Source organism: Nerophis ophidion, linkage group LG19 (assembly GCF_033978795.1).
Source record: "Nerophis ophidion isolate RoL-2023_Sa linkage group LG19, RoL_Noph_v1.0, whole genome shotgun sequence".
In the NCBI taxonomy this organism is placed as follows: domain Eukaryota; kingdom Metazoa; phylum Chordata; class Actinopteri; order Syngnathiformes; family Syngnathidae; genus Nerophis; species Nerophis ophidion.
This window is the reverse complement of record NC_084629.1, coordinates 257353-277502: the sequence shown is the minus strand read 5'-3', so window position 1 is coordinate 277502 and position 20150 is coordinate 257353. Positions and strand designations below refer to the sequence as shown.

Here is a 20150-nt window from a genome sequence, read left to right as displayed (position 1 = left end):
CTAGCTAACGACGGGCAATGAGTCATGACACACTGTGACCGCTAATGCTAACTAACGACAGGCAATGACACATTGTGACGGCTAATGCTAACTAACGACGGGCAATAACACACTGTGACAGTTAAGGCTAATTAACGACGACCAATGACACACTGTGACGCTAATGCTAACTAATAATGACCAATGACATACTGTAACGGCTAATGCTAACTAAATACGACCAATGCTAATTAAGGACGGCCAATGACGCACTGTGACGGATAATGTTAATTAACAATGACCAATGATATACTGTGACGGCTAATGCTAATTAACATAGACTAATGACAAACTGTGACGTCTAATGCTAATTAACAACGATCAATGACAAACTGTGAAGGCTGATGCTAATCCATCATTAAAACATCACATGACCCAATCCTAATCAGATCAACACACGTCTTCCCCTTTCACAATATTAGCAAACAGCAAAGATACAAAAAAGATAACAATGTCAATTCAGAAGTGCAGTTGTCAGGTGAGAAACATTTTTGGGCTAAATTGAGTATTTTCAAGCAAAAAAATGTCTAAACAAACTAAAAATACCAACAATACAATATTATTGACTACTAGGTGAGACCAAAGCAAACAGAGTGCACTGTTCAGTTAACAAATTCACAAACCAAGTTTTGCAAAAAGGAAATTACATAACGTCATCAAAACTAAAGATAAATATACGATCTTTAGTGTATACACAGAGCTCAAGTAGTTTGACAAATATATTAAGTTTGAACGTGATCGGATTAAAACTGTCACCTGTGTTATGCGAACAAAAAGAAAATCGGACATGAAAAAACGTATTGAGATGAGATATGATCTTTGGTGTATGCTGAGAGCTCAAGTAGTCCATCCATCCATCCATCATCTTCCGCTTATCCGAGGTCGGGTCGCGGGGGCAGCAGCCTAAGCAGGGAAGCCCAGACTTCCCTATCTCCAGCCACTTCGTCTAGCTCTTCCCGGGGGATCCCGAGGCGTTCCCAGGCCAGCCGGGAGACATAGTCTTCCCAACGTGTCCTGGGTCTTCCCCGTGGCCTCCTACCAGCTGGACGTGCCCTAAACACATCCCTAGGGAGGCGTTCGGGTGGCATCCTGACCAGATGCCCGAACCACCTCATCTGGCTCCTCTCAATGTGGAGGAGCAGCGGCTTTACATTGAGCTCCTCCCGGATGGCAGAGCTTCTCACCCTATCTCTAAGGGAGAGCCCCGCCACCCGGCGGAGGAAACTCATTTCGGCCGCTTGTACCCGTGATCTTATCCTTTCGGTCATGACCCAAAGCTCATGACCATAGGTGAGGATGGGAACGTAGATCGACCGGTAAATTGAGAGCTTTGCCTTCCGGCTCAGCTCCTTCTTCACCACAACGGATCGATAAAACGTCCGCATTACTGAAGACGCCGCACCGATCCGCCTGTCGATCTCACGATCCACTCGACCCCCACTCGTGAACAAGACTCCTAGGTACTTGAACTCCTCCACTTGGGGCAGGGTCTCCTCCCCAACCCGGAGATGGCACTCCACCCTTTTCCGGGCGAGAACCATGGACTCGGACTTGGAGGTGCTGATTCTCATTCCGGTCGCTTCACACTCGGCTACGAACCGATCCAGTGAGAGCTGAAGATCCCGGCCAGATGAAGCCATCAGGACTACATCATCTGCAAAAAGCAGAGACCTAATCCCGTGGCCACCAAACCGGAACCCCTCAACGCCTTGGCTGCGCCTAGAAATTCTGTCCATAAAAGTTATGAACAGAATCGGTGACAAAGGACAGCTCAAGTAGTGTTACAAACAATCTACATTTAAACGTGACCATAATAAAACTGGTACCAGTGTTTTGCGAACCAAAAAAAAAAATCAGACGTGAAAAAACGTATTGAGATATACAATCTTTGGTGTATGCTGAGAGCTCAAGGAGTGTTACAAACATACTAAATTTGAACGTGATGGGATAAAACCTGTCACCTGTGTTCTGCGAACAAAAACAATCAGACCTCAAAAAACGTATTGGGATATGCAATCTTTGGTGTATGCTGAGAGCTCAAGTAGTGTTAAAAGCATACGAAATTTGAACGTGATCGGATTAAAACTGTCACCTGTGTTCTGCGAACAAAACAAAATCAGACACTAAAAAAAGTACTGGGATATCTTATCAAAACATTTAAAAACTAGTTGAAGTTTGACACTTTCATGCGGATGCCGAGAGGGTGCTAACTTTCCAAAGGTTTGTAAGCATTATTTCCTACGGATTTTAGTGCATAATGACAAACTTATGTATGTAACACACACAAATTAGCTTTGTGCATGTTAATGTACAATATATATAAATACATATATTCATACATATATAAAAGTAAATAACTAAATATATGTATATATAAGGGACAAAGGGTAGAAGATGGATGGATATATGTATATATATACATATATATACACATACACATACATATATATATATATATATATATATATATATATATATATATATATATATATATATATATATATATATCTGTCTTGATTGGATTATCCAGAGAATAGTGCTCGATACCGTGGTAGAGCGCAATATGTAGGTGTGGGAAAAAAATCACAAGATTACTTCATCTCTACAGATCTGTTTCATGAGGGGTTCCCTCAATCATCAGGAGATTTTAATGGAAGCATTCACATACAATGGTTTATATAGGGCACAGAGTGGGTGGGTACAAGCAGGCGTAGGGGTGTGGTGATTGGCTCATGTGTTACCTAGGAGGTGTTTCCGTTTGTGGCGGCATGTTGAAATGATTTCACTGCGCTTGTTGAGGGATGATAAATCTGGATGATATATAATAAACAGTTTCTCTTTTAAGCATAGGTTGCATCTTTTATTACCACTGTTGTAAAGTGTACTGGATGTGCCCTATATAAACCATTGTATGTGAATGCTTCCATTAAAATCTCCTGATGATTGAGGGAACCCCTCATGAAACAGATCTGTAGAGATTAAGTAATCTTGTGATTTTTTTCCCACACCTACATATACATATATATATATATATATATATATATATATGTATATATATATATATATATAGACTGTAACTTCCACCAAAGTTGTGAACTTGAAGCAAACATAGCAAAACGCCGTTCCTGACCTGAGCCACGTCCTCAAAGTCGTCGTGTCGTTTCTGCAGGGCCCGAGCTCGATGAAGAGACTTTCCCACGCCGGTGTGTTTGCTGAGGAACGCCTCACCGTGGTTCTCGATCCAGTCCATCACCTGATGAGGAGAGAAGAAACGGTCACTGCTTTCCTGCCATCCTTTCACACCTTCAGTGATGATGCAGAGCCCCGACACATCCAGCAGATGGCGTCATCCTACTCAAATCATATGAGTTCAGTCTTTTGTCACGGGATTAGGGATGGTTACTTAGTCCGGTACTTTTTCGGGACTGACCCAATCCTCTACTGGACACCGATACACATAAAATCCAACGGTGAAATGTTACGGTACCTGGGTTGTGCGCAAAATCACATTGACACAAAAAAACGTAGAGCCAGGCTGCACTTTTTCAAAAATGCGCTAGCTTGATGCTAATATACATTGGCTTTGCTACTGACATGCTACTGATTAGCATTAGCGATTTTAAATGGCGATTTATACACCTCTTTAAACAATTCACATTGTGACGGTCTTAAGCCGTCGTCGCTCGGGTTCAGCAGATCACCATGGAAGGACATGCTTTTTAGCGGGTTTGACTCTTTTATTCTTTCAATAATTGTGTCTTGTGCCGGGTTGCTTTTCAGCCTTTCCGTCCGCTGCTCGCTCCTCGCTCTCCTTCAGTCGGCTGCGTCGTTGTCGTGCGCTCCGTCTCTCCTTTCCGTCTCTCTCCGATCGCTCTTCATCCGCTCCTGCAGGCTCTCCAACTCCTCCCTTGATCTCTCCTCCTTCTCCCCTTTTACACAGCAGGAGGAGATGAATTAACTGTGTGCAGGTGTGTGTGCCACGCACCTGAGTCAAATTGTGGCGGCGGCGCTGGCGGAAAGCCCCGCCTCTCTGCTCCGCCGCATCCTCCGCCTTCTTGCCGTCATCTTGGGCAGGGCAGCATGCCCCACATTTATTGACACACACAATAGTAACGAAAATTGGTAGCGTTGAGTACCGGCACCGAGTCCAAGGTACCGGGAATTGGTACCGTAGGATACCCATCCTAAGCGTAAAGTCCTTTGTGTCTGACTGTGTCCTCTCTCCAAATCTTGTTTACGTTTCCACGATTGCGCAACACTGTTGATCTACTTCTACATCGATGCGCTTGCTAGGTAGCTAGTTCGCGAAGTTATGGAGATTTTTCAGAATTTCGGGATGAGGGTTATTAGTGAGTCAAGTCCGCAGGGGAAGAATTGCTGAAAATAGTTCAAATCCCCCCCCAAAAATGGCACCTGAAAACCAAAATTATATGTATGACATGGCAGCAGCACATCCGCAAGGAACAAACTGCAGAACAGCCACCCAGACTGACAGAATGGAGGCCGTTTAAGTTTGAAGGTCATGTCAGGAACATGATTGTGAAATTAAAAGATGCTAAAAGGAGTCTTGTCCCCTTGTGAAGACGCTTCTGTGGCGCTGAGGTGCGTTTATGATGCGCAAAGTTCAAAGCTGCCAGAGAAAACTGCACACCTCATATCATCCCCATCCACCCCTTTGGGCTGAGATTTATTCCACCTTGGCGGTGTGCGGCACTTTCCGTGCGCACGTCTCCTCTTCCACGCCGCCATCCATCGAGTGCTTAGGCGGCGTCTCCAAGGCCTTGTAGTCGCCGATACATGACGGATATGTTTGGCCAGCGACTGCCGTTGAATTTATGACCATGTGATCTTTTTTTCACTTTGTCCTTCCACTCTCTTTGTCTCCCCGTCTCCTGGGTCACATAAGACCTTCAATGTGGACTGGATAGACCAAAGGTCCTTCTCCTGGGTTACATAAGACCTTAGATGTGGACTGAATAGATCGAAAGTCCTTCTCCTATGTTACATAAGACCTTAGATGTGAACTGGATGGACCAAAAGTCCACCTCCTGGGTCACATAAGACCTTTGATGTGGTCTGGATGGACCAAAAGTCCTTCTCCTATACACAAGACTTTAGATGTGGATTGGATGGACCAAAAGTCCTTCTCCTGGGTCACATAAGATATTCGATGTCGACTCAATGGACCAAAAGTCCTTCTCCTGGGTCACATAAGACCTTCAATGTGGACTAGATGGACCAGAAGTCCTTCTCCTGGGTCACATAAGACCTGAAGTGTGGACTGAATGGACCAAAAGTCCGCCTCCTGGTTCACATAAGACCTTAGATGTGAACTGAATGGACCAAAAGTCCACCTCCTGCGTCACATAAGACTTTAGATGTGGATTGAATGGACCAAAAGTCCTTTTCATGTGTAACATAAGACCTTCAATGTGGACTAGATGAGCCAAAAGATTGTCTCCTGGGTCACATAAGACTTCGGATGTGGACCTGATGGACCAAAAGTCTTTCTCTTGGGTCACATAAGACCTTAGATGTGGACTGGATGGACCTAAAGTGCTTCTCTTGGGTCACATAAGAGCTGAGATGTGGACTGGATGGACCGAAAGTCCTCCTCCTGGGTCACAAAAGACCTTCGAGGTGGACTTGATGGACCAAAAGTTCTTCTCCTGGGTCACATAAGACCTTATATGTGGACTGGATGGACCAAAAGTCCTTCCCCTAAAATCTAAATTAAGATTAAAAATAAAATTATATTATAATGAATTAGGCCCCGCGATGAGGTAGCGACTTGTCCAGGGTGTACGCCGCCTTGCGCCCGATTGTAGCTGAAATAGGCACTAGCACCCCTTGCTACCCCAAAAGGGTATAAGCGGTAGGAAATGGATGGATGGATATATTGAATTAATTTAAATTAGTTTAGGTTGATTACATTGAATTGAGTTAGATTAAATTACAAATATTGGTAAATAAAACCAGACTTTAAATTTAATTCAGGATTAAAAATATTGATCAACATCAATAATAATAAAGACAATATGAGAGAAATTGAGAACAAATACTGTATTGATGTTTTACTTCTTTTACACCACACATACTTCACAGCAGACCCTAGATAGCAGTAAGAACACACACTCAGACATCATTTTTTTGAGTTCTAACTATTAATATTAACAGTGATAACTATTAATATTAACAGTCATCATCACTATTAATATTAAGAGTTATGATAACTATTAATATTAACAGTGATAATGACTATTAGTATTAACAGTTATAATAACTATTAATATTAACAGTGACAATTACTATTAATATTAACAGGGATAATCACTATTAATATTGACAGTGATAACTATTAATATTAACAGGATATAAACCATTAATATTAACAGTGATAATACCTTTTAATATTAACATTTATAATAACTATAATATTAACAGTGATAATAACTATTAATAACAACAGTACAACCCGCCTACCGCCCGAATGCAGCTGAGATAGGCTCCAGCACCACCCACGACTCCAAAAGGAACAAGCGGTAGAAAATGGATGGATGGATAATAACAGTGATAATGACTATTAATATCAACAGTGATAATAAGTATTAATATTAACAGCTAAATTTACTATTAAGATTAACAGTTCGAATACATATTAATATTAACAGTTATAATAACTATTAATATTAACAGTGATATAAACTATTAACAGTGATAATAACTATTAATATTAACAGTGATGAAGTGTGAATTATATTTATTTAGCGCTTTTCTCTAGTGACTCAAAGCACTTTACATAGTGAAACCCAATGTCTAAGTTACACTTTTAAACCAGTGTGGGTGGCACTGGGAGCAGGTGGGTAAAGTGTCTTGCCCAAGGACACAACGGCAGTGACTAGGATGGCGGAAGCGGGAATCGAACCTGCAACCCTCAAATTGCTGACACGGCTGCTCTACCAACCGAGCTATACCGCCCCAGAGAACAGTGATAATAACTATTATTATTAACAGTTATAATAAATATTCATATTAACAGTGATAACTATTAATAATAAGAGTAATAATAAATATTCATCGTAACACTGATAAATGATAAATGGGTTGTATTTGTATAGCGCTTTTCTACCTTCAAGGTACTCAAAGCGCTTTGACACTACTTCCACATTTACCCATTCACACACACATTCACACACTGATGGAGGGAGCTGCCATGCAAGGCGCCAACCAGCACCCATCAGGACCAAGGGTGAAGTGTCTTGCTCAGGACACAACGGACGTGACGAGGTTGGTACTAGGTGGGAATTGAACCAGGGACGCTCGGGTTGCGCACAGCCACTCTCCCCACTGCGCCACGCCGTCCCTAAGAACTATTCATATTTACAGTTATAATAGCTATTCATATTAACAGAGATTATAACTATTAATATTAACAGTGATGATAACTATTAATAATAACAGTGATGATAACTTAATCGTAACAGTGATAATAACTTAATATTTACAGTGATAATAACTGTGGATATTAACAATGATAATAACTAATTATATTAACAGTTATAATAACTATTCATATTAACAGTGATGATAACTTAATATAAACAGTGATAATAACTATTAATAATAACAGGGATAATAGCTATCAATTGTAACAGTGATAATAAGTATTGATATTAACAGTTAAATTTACTATTAAGATTAACAGTTCGAATAAATATTGATATTAACAGTTATAATAACTATTAATATTAACAGTGATATCAACTATTAATATTAACAGTGATAATAACTATTAATAGTAACAGTGATAATAACTATTCATATTTACAGTTATAATAGCTATTCATATTAACAGAGATTATAACTATTACTATTAACAGTGATGATAACTATTAATAATAACAGTGATGATAACTTTTAATCGTAACAGTGATAATAACTATTAATAGTAACAGTGATAATAACTATTCATATTTACAGTTATAATAGCTATTCATATTAACAGAGATTATAACTATTACTATTAACAGTGATGATAACTATTAATAATAACAGTGATGATAACTTTTAATCGTAACAGTGATAATAACTTAATATTTACAGTGATAATAACTGTTGATATTAACAATGATAACAACTAATTATATTAACAGTTATAATAACTATTCATATTAACAGTGATGATAACTATTAGTACAAACAGTGATAATAACTACTAATAATAACAGTGATAATAGCTATTAATCGTAACAGTGATTATAACTATTAATATTAACAATGATAATAACTATTCATATTAACAGTTATAATAACTATTCATATTAACAGTGAAGATAACTATTAATATTAACAGGGATGATAACTATTAATATTAATAGTGATGATAACTACTAATATTAACAGTTTTGATAACTATTAATATTAAAAGTGATAATGACTTTTGGTGTTCTGTCATCCTCACATTCTCCATTTTTATTTTGTTTGCTTGACCATCTTAAACATTAATTGTTCTTCCAACACATTTACACGCACACTTTAGGACCATTTGGGGACAAGGCAACTTCCTGTAGAGGCTTCTCATGGGTTAACATGCATAACAGTTATAGCGCCACCTGTTGCTCTGGCACGTGTTTCTGTGTGGATTGGTGCTTTTTGAGGAGTTTGAGGAGGATTTGTTTTTATTTTAACCTACAGCAAGTGTGTAAGTGTACGTGTGTGATGTGATGTGAATTATATTTATATAGCGCTTTTCTCTAGTGACTCAAAGCGCTTTACATAGTGAAACCCAATATCTAAGTTACATTTAAACCAGTGTGGGTGGCACTGGGAGCAGGTGGGTAAAGTGTCTTGCCCAAGGACACAACGGCAGTTTGTGTGTGTGTGTGTGTGTGTGTGTGTGTGTGTGTGTGTGTGTGTGTGTGTGTGTGTGTGCTTGTGTGTGTGGGTGTGTTTTACCTGCTGGACGTCCTGCTGGAAGACACACAGCTGCAGTCTCTGGTGCAGGCGGACTTTTCGGTGCTGCCAAATGTTCTCCAGACGACGCTGATGGTGGAGCACTTCATGAACCACATCCAGGATACAGTGGACCTAAACAAGGTTTTAGGAAAATTAAAACAAAATAAAATACATAAATTACAAAATACAATTAAATATATAGTATTAATAAACATCTTGTAATAAATAAATGTCAATAGTTAAATAAAATCAAATAAATAATTACAAAATAATTATAATACACTATATAAAAGTATAAAAATTAGATGATAATAATTATAATAATTTTAATAACAATGATCAAATCAAAAAGACAATTGACTAAATTAGAAATAATTATTTTCTTTTTTGGGCTTTTATAAATTATTATGAATATATACAGTACGGTACACTTTTTTAGTCACTTTGCAGAATTACAAACAAAATCTCCTAATCTCCAAAATCGCCTAAAAAAATAGACATACAGATTTGTTATTAATTAGTCAGCAAATGATTGAAGGAAAAAAAAATAGATATCCCATAATAAAATACAAAAAATAAAAATATACTTTAAAATACTTATATTATATGTCATTATGTTAATCATAAAATTCTCATAATAATTATATAAATAATAAAAAATAAATATTATATATAACAATAGTGTATATTTCATATTAATATTAAATATACACTATTGCAACTATGCATATTTTTAATTAGGTTTTTTTTTGCACAGATATTGTCTCGTGATTTATTGAATACCATTCATTCATTCATTCATTCATTTTCTACCGCTTATTCCCTTTAATGGTAAATAAATATAAGGAGGAAGATTTCCTTAAAAAAATACATTATCATTAATACATACACTTTATTTCACCGTGGGTCACTTTGCAGGATTAGAAACAAAATGTCCTCAAGAAAAAATATAAATGAAACACAAATACACACACATATATACATGTATATGTATACATGTATATGTATACATATACATGTATATATATATATATTTATATATATATATATATATATATATATATATACATATACAGTATACATGTATATGTATATATATATATATATATATATATATATATATATATATATATATATATGTATTATAAATAAACGTCTTATAACAAATAAACGACAACAATAAAATCAATTAAGAAACATTTTAAAAATATATATATTAATTAATTATTATATAAAGGTATAATAATGATATGTTAGTAATGATATAATTCAATCAATCAATCAATGTTTACTTATATAGCCCTAAATCACTAGTGTCTCAAAGGGCTGCACAAACCACAACACAAATAATTTTAATAGTAATAAAATAAATAATTATATTGCAGCTATGAAAATTAGTGTTTACTTTTTAGGGTTTTTAGATACATATAAGTAAGAACATTTCCTTTAAAAAAAATACATTATTATTAATATATACACTTTATTTCACTTCTTGTCACTTTGCATGATGAAAAACAATCTCAAGAAAAAAAATTAAATGTGTGTGTGTGTGTGTGTGTGTGCGTGTGTGTGTAGTATGAATAAACATGTTATAATACATAAAAGGCATTGATAAAATAAATTAAGTGAAATAATTTACGTAATAATCATAATACATTTTATAAAAGTATAATAATTATATGATTCTAATTATAAAATTATTATAAACGTGCTGTTTCACACTATTCTTTCAACTGTACCGGTATGTCTATCTTGTGTGCTATTGTGTGCTTAGCTGATGTGATGCTGCTAACTCGTAGTAGTCCATACCTTGGAAAATTTACACCCAAGCCCGTGCAATCTAATGCTTGTTTTTTGGTGATACCGGACTGATATCGGTATGGGATCGAGACACCCCGAGTGGTATTTCCTCTGAAAGTGCAGAAGAAGAGTCACTCACTGCTTTTGAGTAATTGGCAGTGGCCGTCAGGGACTCCGAGTTGCCGGGACTGAGGGGCCTTTGCAGGACGTCCAGGAGGGTTTTCCCGTCTTGACTCACCTGGAAGTCAGGGAGAGAAAATCAGAACGAGTTGAAGGGGTCTATTCGGCGCTCTGGCAGCAGCGGAACGGGAAATGGACTTCTTCAAGGCGTGTACCTCGGCGTAGGCCTGGGTGACCTGCTCGTAGAGGCTCTGATGGCGGTGGATGGCCAGCTCCAGCTCCTGCATCTCGGACGGCAGCCCGCCCTCGCTGCAGACCTTGCACCAGGCCTCCACCTCCGACAAGAACTGGAGGGAAGAAAAACTTCATTAGAGCGATTTTCTCTCTGGTTGTCTGTCGCCCTGTAGTGGCGCCTTTTTCCTCCGTCTTGTAAGTTCTTTTTCAGACTTGAATCACAATCTCCTGCCAACCTGTTCTGCCTTCTGGTGGAAAACGGACGACATGGCGAGGATGGTGGAGCGCTCATCCAGAGCGGCGGCGAAGCTCTTCCAGTCCTGGTCCAGTTGAGCCGAGATCTGTTTGATCTGCGCAGAGGCGTAGTGGCCCGCTTCCGCCAGGCGGGCGGCCACCGACATGATCCTGTTGATGTTGACGTAGGCGTTCTGCGGGGAGGCACAAACCAGTTGGGGGGCGCCAGCGGAGCAAAAGCGGGGGTTGGCGCGCGGGTTACCATGGAGTTCATGGCGAAGTGGTTGTGCTGCGTCTGCAGCTCGGCGGCGTGTTGGTACGCTCGCCCGATTTCTGTGTGGCTCTGCAGGAACAGCTCCTTGTTGTGGATGATCCAGTCGAACATCTGCACACACAGCCGCACTCGCGTTAGCCTAGCTTAGCATCAGGCATCTCCCCATAGTGGCCACATGTGGGCAGAGCTACTTCACTTTGGATTTACACATGTGGTTTGTATGTCATTGAAGGCCACACATATTTCAGATTGTATGTGTGTGTCAGTGAAGGCAACAAGTGTCAGTTTGTGTGTGTCGGTGAAGGCAACATGGGTGTCAATTTTTTGTGTGTGTCAGTGAAGGCAAAATGTGTCAGTTTTTGTGTGTCGGATTGTATGTGTGTGTCAGTGAAGGCAAGACGTGTTTTAGATTGTATTTGTGTGTCAGTGAAGGCAACATTGTCTGATTGTACGTGTGTGTCAGTGAAGGCAACACGTGTGTCTGATTCTACGTGTGTGTCAGTGAAGGCAACACGTGTGTCAGATTGTATGTGTGTGTCAGTGAAAGCAATATTGTCTGATTGTACGTGTGTGTCAGTGAAGGCAACATTTGTATCAGATTGTATGTGTGTCTCAGTGAAGGCAACACGACTGTCAGATTGTATGTGTATGTTAGTGAAGGAGGCAACTTGAGTGTCAGATTGTATGTGTAAGTCAGAGAAGGCAACATGTCTGTCAGATAGTATGTGTGTGTCAGTGAAGGCAACACAAGTGTCAGATTGTATGTGTATGTCAGTGAAGGAGGCAACACAAGTGTCGGACAGAATGTGTGTCAGTGAAGGCAACATGTGTGTCAGATTGTATGTGCGTGTCAGTGAAGGCAACATGTGTTTCAGATTGTGTGTGTGTGTGTGTGTGTGTGTGTGTGTGTGTGTGTGTCAGATTGTATGTGTGTGTCAGTGAAGGCAACACAAGTGTCAGATTGTATGTGTATGTCAGTGAAGAAGGCAACACAAGTGTCAAACAGAATGTGTGTGTCAGTGAAGGCAACATGTGTGTCAGATTGCATGTGTGTCAGTGAAGGCAACACATGTTTCAGATTGTGTGTGTGTGTGTCAGTGAAGGCAAGAGATGTGTCAGATTGTATGTGTGTGTCAGTGTAGGCAACATTGTCTGATTATATGTGTGTGTCAGTGAAGGCAACACGTGCGTCAGATTTTATGTGTGTGTCAGAGAAGGCAATATTGTCTGATTGTACGTGTGTGTCAGTGAAGGCAACATGTGTGTCAGGTTGTATGTGTGTGTCAGTGAAGGCAACACGTGTTTCAGATTGTGTGTGTGTGTGTGTGTGTGTGTGTGTGTGTGTGTGTGTCAGATTGTATGTGTGTGTCAGTGAAGGAAAGAGATGTGTCAGATTGTATGTGTGTGTGTGTCAGTGCAGGCATCATTGTCTGATAATATGTGTGTGTCAGTGAAGGCAACACATGTGTCAGATTGTATGTGTGTGTCAGAGAAGGCAATATTGTCTGATTGTACGTGTGTGTCAGTGAAGGCAACATGTGTGTCAGATTGTATGTGTATGTCAGTGAAGGCAACACGAGTGTCAGATTGTGTGTGTGTGCGTGTCAGATTGTATGTGTGTGTCAGTGAAGGCAAGACGTGTCAGATTGTATGTGTGTGTCAGTGTAGGCAACATTGTCTGATTATATGTGTGTGTCAGTGAAGGCAACACGTGCATCAGATTGTATGTGTGTCAGAGAAGGCAACACGTGCATCAGATTGTATGTGTGTGTCAGAGAAGGCAATATTGTCTAAATGTACGTGTGTGTCAGTGAAGGCAACATGTGTATCAGATTGTATGTGAGTGTCAGAGAAGGCAATTTTGTCTGATTGTACGTGTGTGTCAGTGAAGGCAACATGTGTGTCAGATTGTATGTGTGTGTCAGTGAAGGCAACACGTGTTTCAGATTGCGTGTGTGTGTGTGTGTGTGTGTGTGTGTCAGATTGTATGTGTGTGTCAGAGAAGGCAATATTGTCTGATTGTACGTGTGTGTCAGTGAAGGCAACATGTGTATCAGATTGGATGTGAGTGTCAGAGAAGGCAATATTGTCTGATTGTGTGTGTGTCAGTGAAGGCAACATGTGTGTTAGATTGTATGTGTGTGTCAGTGAAGGCAAGACATGTGTCAGATTGTATGTGTGTGTCAGTGTAGGCAACATTGTCTGATTATATGTGTGTGTCAGTGAAGGCAACACGTGCGTCAGATTGTATGTGTGTGTCAGTGAAGGCCAGACGTGTTTTAGATTGTATTTGTGTGTCAGTGAAGGCAACATTGTCTGATTGTACGTGTGTGTCAGTGAAGGCAACACGTGTGTCTGATTCTACGTGTGTGTCAGTGAAGGCAACACATGTGTCAGATTGTATGTGTGTGTCAGTGAAGGCAATATTGTCTGATTGTACGTGTGTGTCAGTGAAGGCAACATTTGTATCAGATTGTATGTGTGTCTCTGTGAAGGCAACACGACTGTCAGATTGTATGTGTATGTTAGTGAAGGAGGCAACTTGAGTGTCAGATTGTATGTGTAAGTTAGAGAAGGCAACATGTCTGTCAGATAGTATGTGTGTGTCAGTGAAGGCAACACGAGTGTCAGATTGTATGTGTATGTCAGTGAAGGAGGCAACACAAGTGTCGGACAGAATGTGTGTCAGTGAAGGCAACATGTGTGTCAGATTGTATGTGCGTGTCAGTGAAGGCAACACGTGTTTCAGATTGTGCGTGTGTGTGTGTGTGTGTGTCAGATTGTATGTGTGTGTCAGTGAAGGCAACACAAGTGTCAGATTGTATGTGTATGTCAGTGAAGAAGGCAACACAAGTGTCAGACAGAATGTGTGTCAGTGAAGGCAACATGTGTGTCAGATTGTATGTGTGTCAGTGAAGGCAACACATGTTTCAGATTGTGTGTGTGTGTGTGTGTGTGTGTGTGTGTGTCAGATTTCATGTGTGTGTCAGTGAAGGCAAGAGATGTGTCAGATTGTATGTGTGTCAGTGTAGGCAACGTTGTCTGATTATATGTGTGTCAGTGAAGGCAACACGTGCGTCAGATTTTATGTGTGTGTCAGAGACGGCAATATTTTCTGATTGTACGTGTGTGTCAGTGAAGGCAACATGTGTGTCAGATTGTATGTGTGTCAGTGAAGGCAACACGTGTTTCAGATTTTGTGTGTGTCAGATTGTATGTGTGTGTCAGTGAAGGCAAGAGATGTGTCAGATTGTATGTGTGTGTGTCAGTGTAGGCAACATTGTCTGATAATATGTGTGTGTCAGTGAAGGCAACACGTGCGTCAGATTGTATGTGTGTCAGAGAAGGCAATATTTTCTGATTGTACGTGTGTGTCAGTGAAGGCAACATGTGTGTCAGATTGTATGTGTATGTCAGTGAAGGCAACACGAGTGTCAGATTGTGTGTGTGTGTGTGTCAGATTGTATATGTGTGTCAGTGAAGGCAAGACGTGTCAGATTGTATGTGTGTGTCAGTGTAGGCAGCATTGTCTGATTATATGTGTGTGTCAGTGAAGGCAACACGTGCATCAGATTGTATGTGTGTGTCAGAGAAGGCAATATTGTCTAAATGTACGTGTGTGTCAGTGAAGGCAACACGTGTTTCAGATTGTATGTGAGTGTCAGAGAAGGCAATATTGTCTGATTGTACGTGTGTGTCAGTGAAGGCAACATGTGTATCAGATTGTATGTGAGTGTCAGTGAAGGCAAGACATGTTTTGGATTGTATGTGTGTCAGTGAAGGCAACACAAGTGTCAGACAGTATGTGTGTGTCAGTGAAGGCAACACAAGTGTCAGACAGTATGTGTGTGTGTGTGTGTGTGTGTGTGTGTGTGTGTGTGTGTGTGTGTGTGTGTGTGTGTGTGTGTGTGTGTCAGATTGTGTGTGTGTGTCAGTGAAGGCAAGACGTGTCAGATTATATGTGTGTGTCAGTGAAGGCAACACGTGCGTCAGATTGTATATGTGTGTCAGAGAAGGCAATATTGTCTGATTGTACGTGTGTGTCAGTGAAGGCAACATGTGTATCAGATTGTATGTGAGTGTCAGAGAAGGCAATATTGTCTGATTGTGTGTGTGTCAGTGAAGGCAACATGTGTGTCAGATTGTATGTGTGTGTCAGTGAAGGCAACACGTGTTTCAGATTGTGTGTGTGTGTGTGTCTGTCAGTTTGTATGTGTGTGTCAGTGAAGGCAAGACATGTGTCGGATTGTATGTGTGTGTCAGTGAAGGCAAGACATGTGTCAGAGTGTATGTGTGTGTCAGTGTAGGCAACATTGTCTGATTATATGTGTGTGTGTCAGTGAAGGCAACACGTGCGTCAGATTGTATGTGTGTGTCAGAGAAGGCAATATTGTCTGATTGTACGTGTGTATCAGTGAAGGCAACATGTGTATCAGATTGTATGTGAGTGTCAGTGAAGAAAACACATGTTTTGGATTGTATGTGTGTCAGTGAAGGCAACACAAGTGTCAGACAGTATGTGTGTGTCAGTGAAGGCAACACAAGTGTCAGACAGTATGTGTGTGTCAGTGAAGGCAACATTGTCTGATTGGTTGCAGCTCCACCTTCATACTTTCCTTCACAGAGGAGATGTTGGACAAGATGATAAATGGAAGCTGCAGCTAACAGCGTTGCGTCACATGACGATAGCGCAGATGTTGTCCTTTAGGTCACATGACAGCGGGCACTTGATCGCCACAAAGATATTTGGATGGACGCTGCTCACCTTCTCTGCGTCCTGCTCAAAGAGGCGCAGCTGGAAGCACTGGTCCAGCTTCAGCTTCCTGACGTGCCAGGTCTGGTGGAGATGTTGCCTGGTGGAGTGCAGCTTGTCCAGCAGACTGGCCACCTGAGAAGACACCCCGCTTAGCTGCTCTGTCTTCTCCCTACTGGTCTCTGCTTCCAAGCTCTCCTTTACCTTAGGCACCAGACTCTGGAAGTCAGAAGCGCCAGAGATGGAGCTCCTCCCCGAGTAGCCGTCGCTGCATCGGATGCACTGCAGCAGGCGCTGGCCTTCCCGGTCCAGCTCCTCCACTGGAGCCTTCAGCACCTTCAGCGGGAACAGGAGACATCACGCTGACACTCTGCACACCAGCTGGTCTCATCTCTGACGACCAAGCCATCATCCTTCACCTCCAGATGGCCCTCACCTTTTTCTTCAGCTGAGTGTGTTCTTCTATCAGCCCCCGAGATCCTTCAACGTCAGACGGGAAGTCCTTCTTGGACAGAACTTCCTGTCACACCAAACAACACATGTTTAATCCAAGCAGCAAATAATACAACTTCTGGAGTCAAACACCTCATTCATCCTTTCATTATTCATCCTTTCAGCCTTGGATTCAGACATTACACATCAATTCATTCATCCTTCCATCCATTGTTGGATTCATACATCCTTCCATCCACTGTTGGATTCATACATCAGGTCATTTATCCATTCATCCTTCCATCCATTGTTGGATTCATACATCAAGTCATTCATCCTTCAACTGTTGGATTCATACATCAAGTCATTCATCCATTCATCCTTCCATTCCATTGTTGGATTAATACATCAAGTCATTCATCCTTCCATCCACTGTTGGATTCATACATCATGTCATTCATCCATTCATCCTTCCACCCACTGTTGGATTCACACATCAAGTCATTCACCCTTCCATCCATTGTTGGATTCATACATCAAGTCATTCACCCATTCATCCTTCCATCCACTATTGGATTCATACATCAAATAATTCATCCATTCATCTTTCCATCCACTGTTGGATTCATCCAATCATTGTTGAATTCATACATCAAGTCATTCATCCATCCAGTGTTGGATTCATACATCAAGTTCTTCATCCATTCATTTATCCATCCTTTTTTGGATTCATTCATCCATCCTTTGTTAGATTCATACATCAAATCATTCATCCTTCAAACTCTTATTGGATTCATACATCAAGTCATTCATCAATACATCCTTCCATCCATTGTTGGATTCATACATCAAGTCATTTATCCATCCATCCTTCCACCCATTGTTGGATTCATACATCAAATCATTCATCCTTTCATCCTTCCATCCAATGTTGGATTCATACATCAAGTCATTCATCCTTCCAATGTTCGATTCATATATCAAGTCATTTATCCATGTATCCTTCCATCCATTGTTGGATTCATACATCAAGTCATTTATCCTTTCATCCTTCCATCCAATGTTGGATTCATACATCAAGTCATTCATCCTTCAACTGTTGGATTCATACATCAAGTCATTTATCCATCCATCCATCCTTCCACCCATTGTTGGATTCATACATCAAATCATTAATCCTTTCATCCTTCCATCTAATGTTGGATTCATACATCAAGTCATTCATCCTTCCAATGTTCGATTCATATATCAAGTCATTTATCCATTTATCCTTCCATCCATTGTTGGATTCATACATCAAGTCATTTATCCTTTCATCCTTCCATCCAATGTTGGATTCATACATCAAGTCATTCATCCTTCAACTGTTGGATTCATACATCAAGTCATTTATCCATCCATCCTTCCACCCATTGTTGGATTCATACATCAAATCATTCATCCTTTCATCCTTCCATCCAATGTTGGATTCATACATCAAGTCATTAATCCTTCCAATGTTCGATTCATATTTCAAGTCCTTTATCCATTTATCCTTCCACCCATTGTTGGATTCATACATCAAATCATTCATCCTTTCATCCTTCCATCCAATGTTGGATTCATACATCAAGTCATTCATCCTTCCAATGTTCGATTCATATATCAAGTCATTTATCCATTTATCCTTCCATTCCATTGTTGGATTAATACATCAAGTCATTCATCCTTCCATCCACTGTTGGATTCAGACATCATGTCATTCATCCTTCCACCCACTGTTGGATTCACACATCAAGTCATTTACCCTTCCATCCATTATTGGATTCATACATCAATTCATTCACCCATTCATCCTAGAATCCACTATTGGATTCATACATCAAATCATTCATCCATTAATCTTTCCATCTATTGTTGGATACATCCAATCATTGTTGTATTCATACATCAAGTTCTTCATCCATTCATCCTTTTTTAGATGTATAAATCCTTTGTTAGATTTATACATCAAATCATTCATCTTTCAAACCCTTGTTGGATTCATACATCAAGTCATTCATCAATTCATCCTTCATCCATTGTTGGATTCATACATCAAGTCATTAATCTGTGCATTTTTTCATCTATTGTGTAATTAGTTTATTAAATCATGATTCTTTCCCTCCCTTGTTGGATTACTACATCAATGCATTCATCCATTGCGAAATTAATCTATTAAAACATGAATCTGTCCATTCACCCTGCCATCCATTGTTGGATTCATACATCAAGTCATTTATCCATTCATCGTTCCAACCGTTGTTGGATTCATACATTAAGTCATCCATTAATGTATCCTTCCATCCATTGTTGGATTCATACATCAAGTCATTTATCCATTCATCCTTCCAACCGTTGTTGGATTCATACATCAAGTCATCCATTAATGTATCCTTCCATCCATTGTTGGATTCATACATCAAGTCATTTATCCATTCATCCTTCCAACCGTTGTTGGATTCATACATCAAGTCATCCATTAATGTATCCTTCCATTCATTGTTGGATTCATACTTCAAGTAATTAATCCATCCATTGTTAGATTAATACATCAATTCATTCATCTATTCATCGTTCCATTATGAGATTCATCTATCAAAACCTGCATCCATTCACTCATCCTTCTATCCATTGTTGGATTCATTCATATTAACATTCATTCATTCCTCCAACCATTTTTGGACTAATCCATTAAAACATTTACCCATTGATCTTTACAATCATTGTGTGATTTATCCACAAAGTCATCCATCCATTCATCATTCAAACTACAGTTGGATTAATCTATTAAAACATTCATCATTCCATCCACTATTGGATTCCTCCATTAAAAAAGCATCCGCTCATCCTTCCAACTGTGGTGCAATTCATTCATCAGTTCATCCTATCATCTATTGTTGGATTCATCCTGTAATTCAACCTTCCAACCATTTTTGGATTCATTCATTCATTATTTCATGGATCTATTCACCAATTAATCCAGCCAGCCAGCGATATAATTGTTCATCCACTCATTCAACCTCATCTTCCTCAATCTGTAGAAGACCCAATGAACTGATTAATATTTGGGTATATGCATGTAGCAACTACTGATGAATGAATGAGTTTTGTGGATTAAGAAAAACATTTGATGGCTTTGATTTAACAATATATAGTTCAATTCATTCATTTATCTAGTCAACCGCAGTTTATTCCAGCCACTAATTCATCCATGAAGTCATCCAATAATCAGTCCATCCATGTATCAATCACTCCATAAATCAGCTTCACCCATTCATCCATTAATGG

General features: G+C 39.7%; 1 protein-coding gene across 2 annotated transcripts in view; it reads right to left on the bottom strand.

Annotated features, from left to right (window-relative positions):
* The window catches only part of LOC133537848 (kalirin-like), a 229473-nt gene that overhangs the window by 151323 nt on the left and 58000 nt on the right, over positions 1-20150 (bottom strand). For both annotated transcript variants that reach the window (XM_061878920.1, XM_061878919.1), the window contains exons 6-14: positions 16846-16929; positions 16614-16745; positions 16422-16544; positions 11645-11767; positions 11385-11576; positions 11130-11261; positions 10934-11032; positions 8995-9126; positions 3170-3292 (exon numbers count right to left, since the gene is read on the bottom strand). In XM_061878920.1, the coding sequence (XP_061734904.1) occupies positions 3170-3292; positions 8995-9126; positions 10934-11032; positions 11130-11261; positions 11385-11576; positions 11645-11767; positions 16422-16544; positions 16614-16745; positions 16846-16929 (1140 nt within the window). The remainder of the gene's footprint in view (positions 1-3169; positions 3293-8994; positions 9127-10933; positions 11033-11129; positions 11262-11384; positions 11577-11644; positions 11768-16421; positions 16545-16613; positions 16746-16845; positions 16930-20150) is intronic.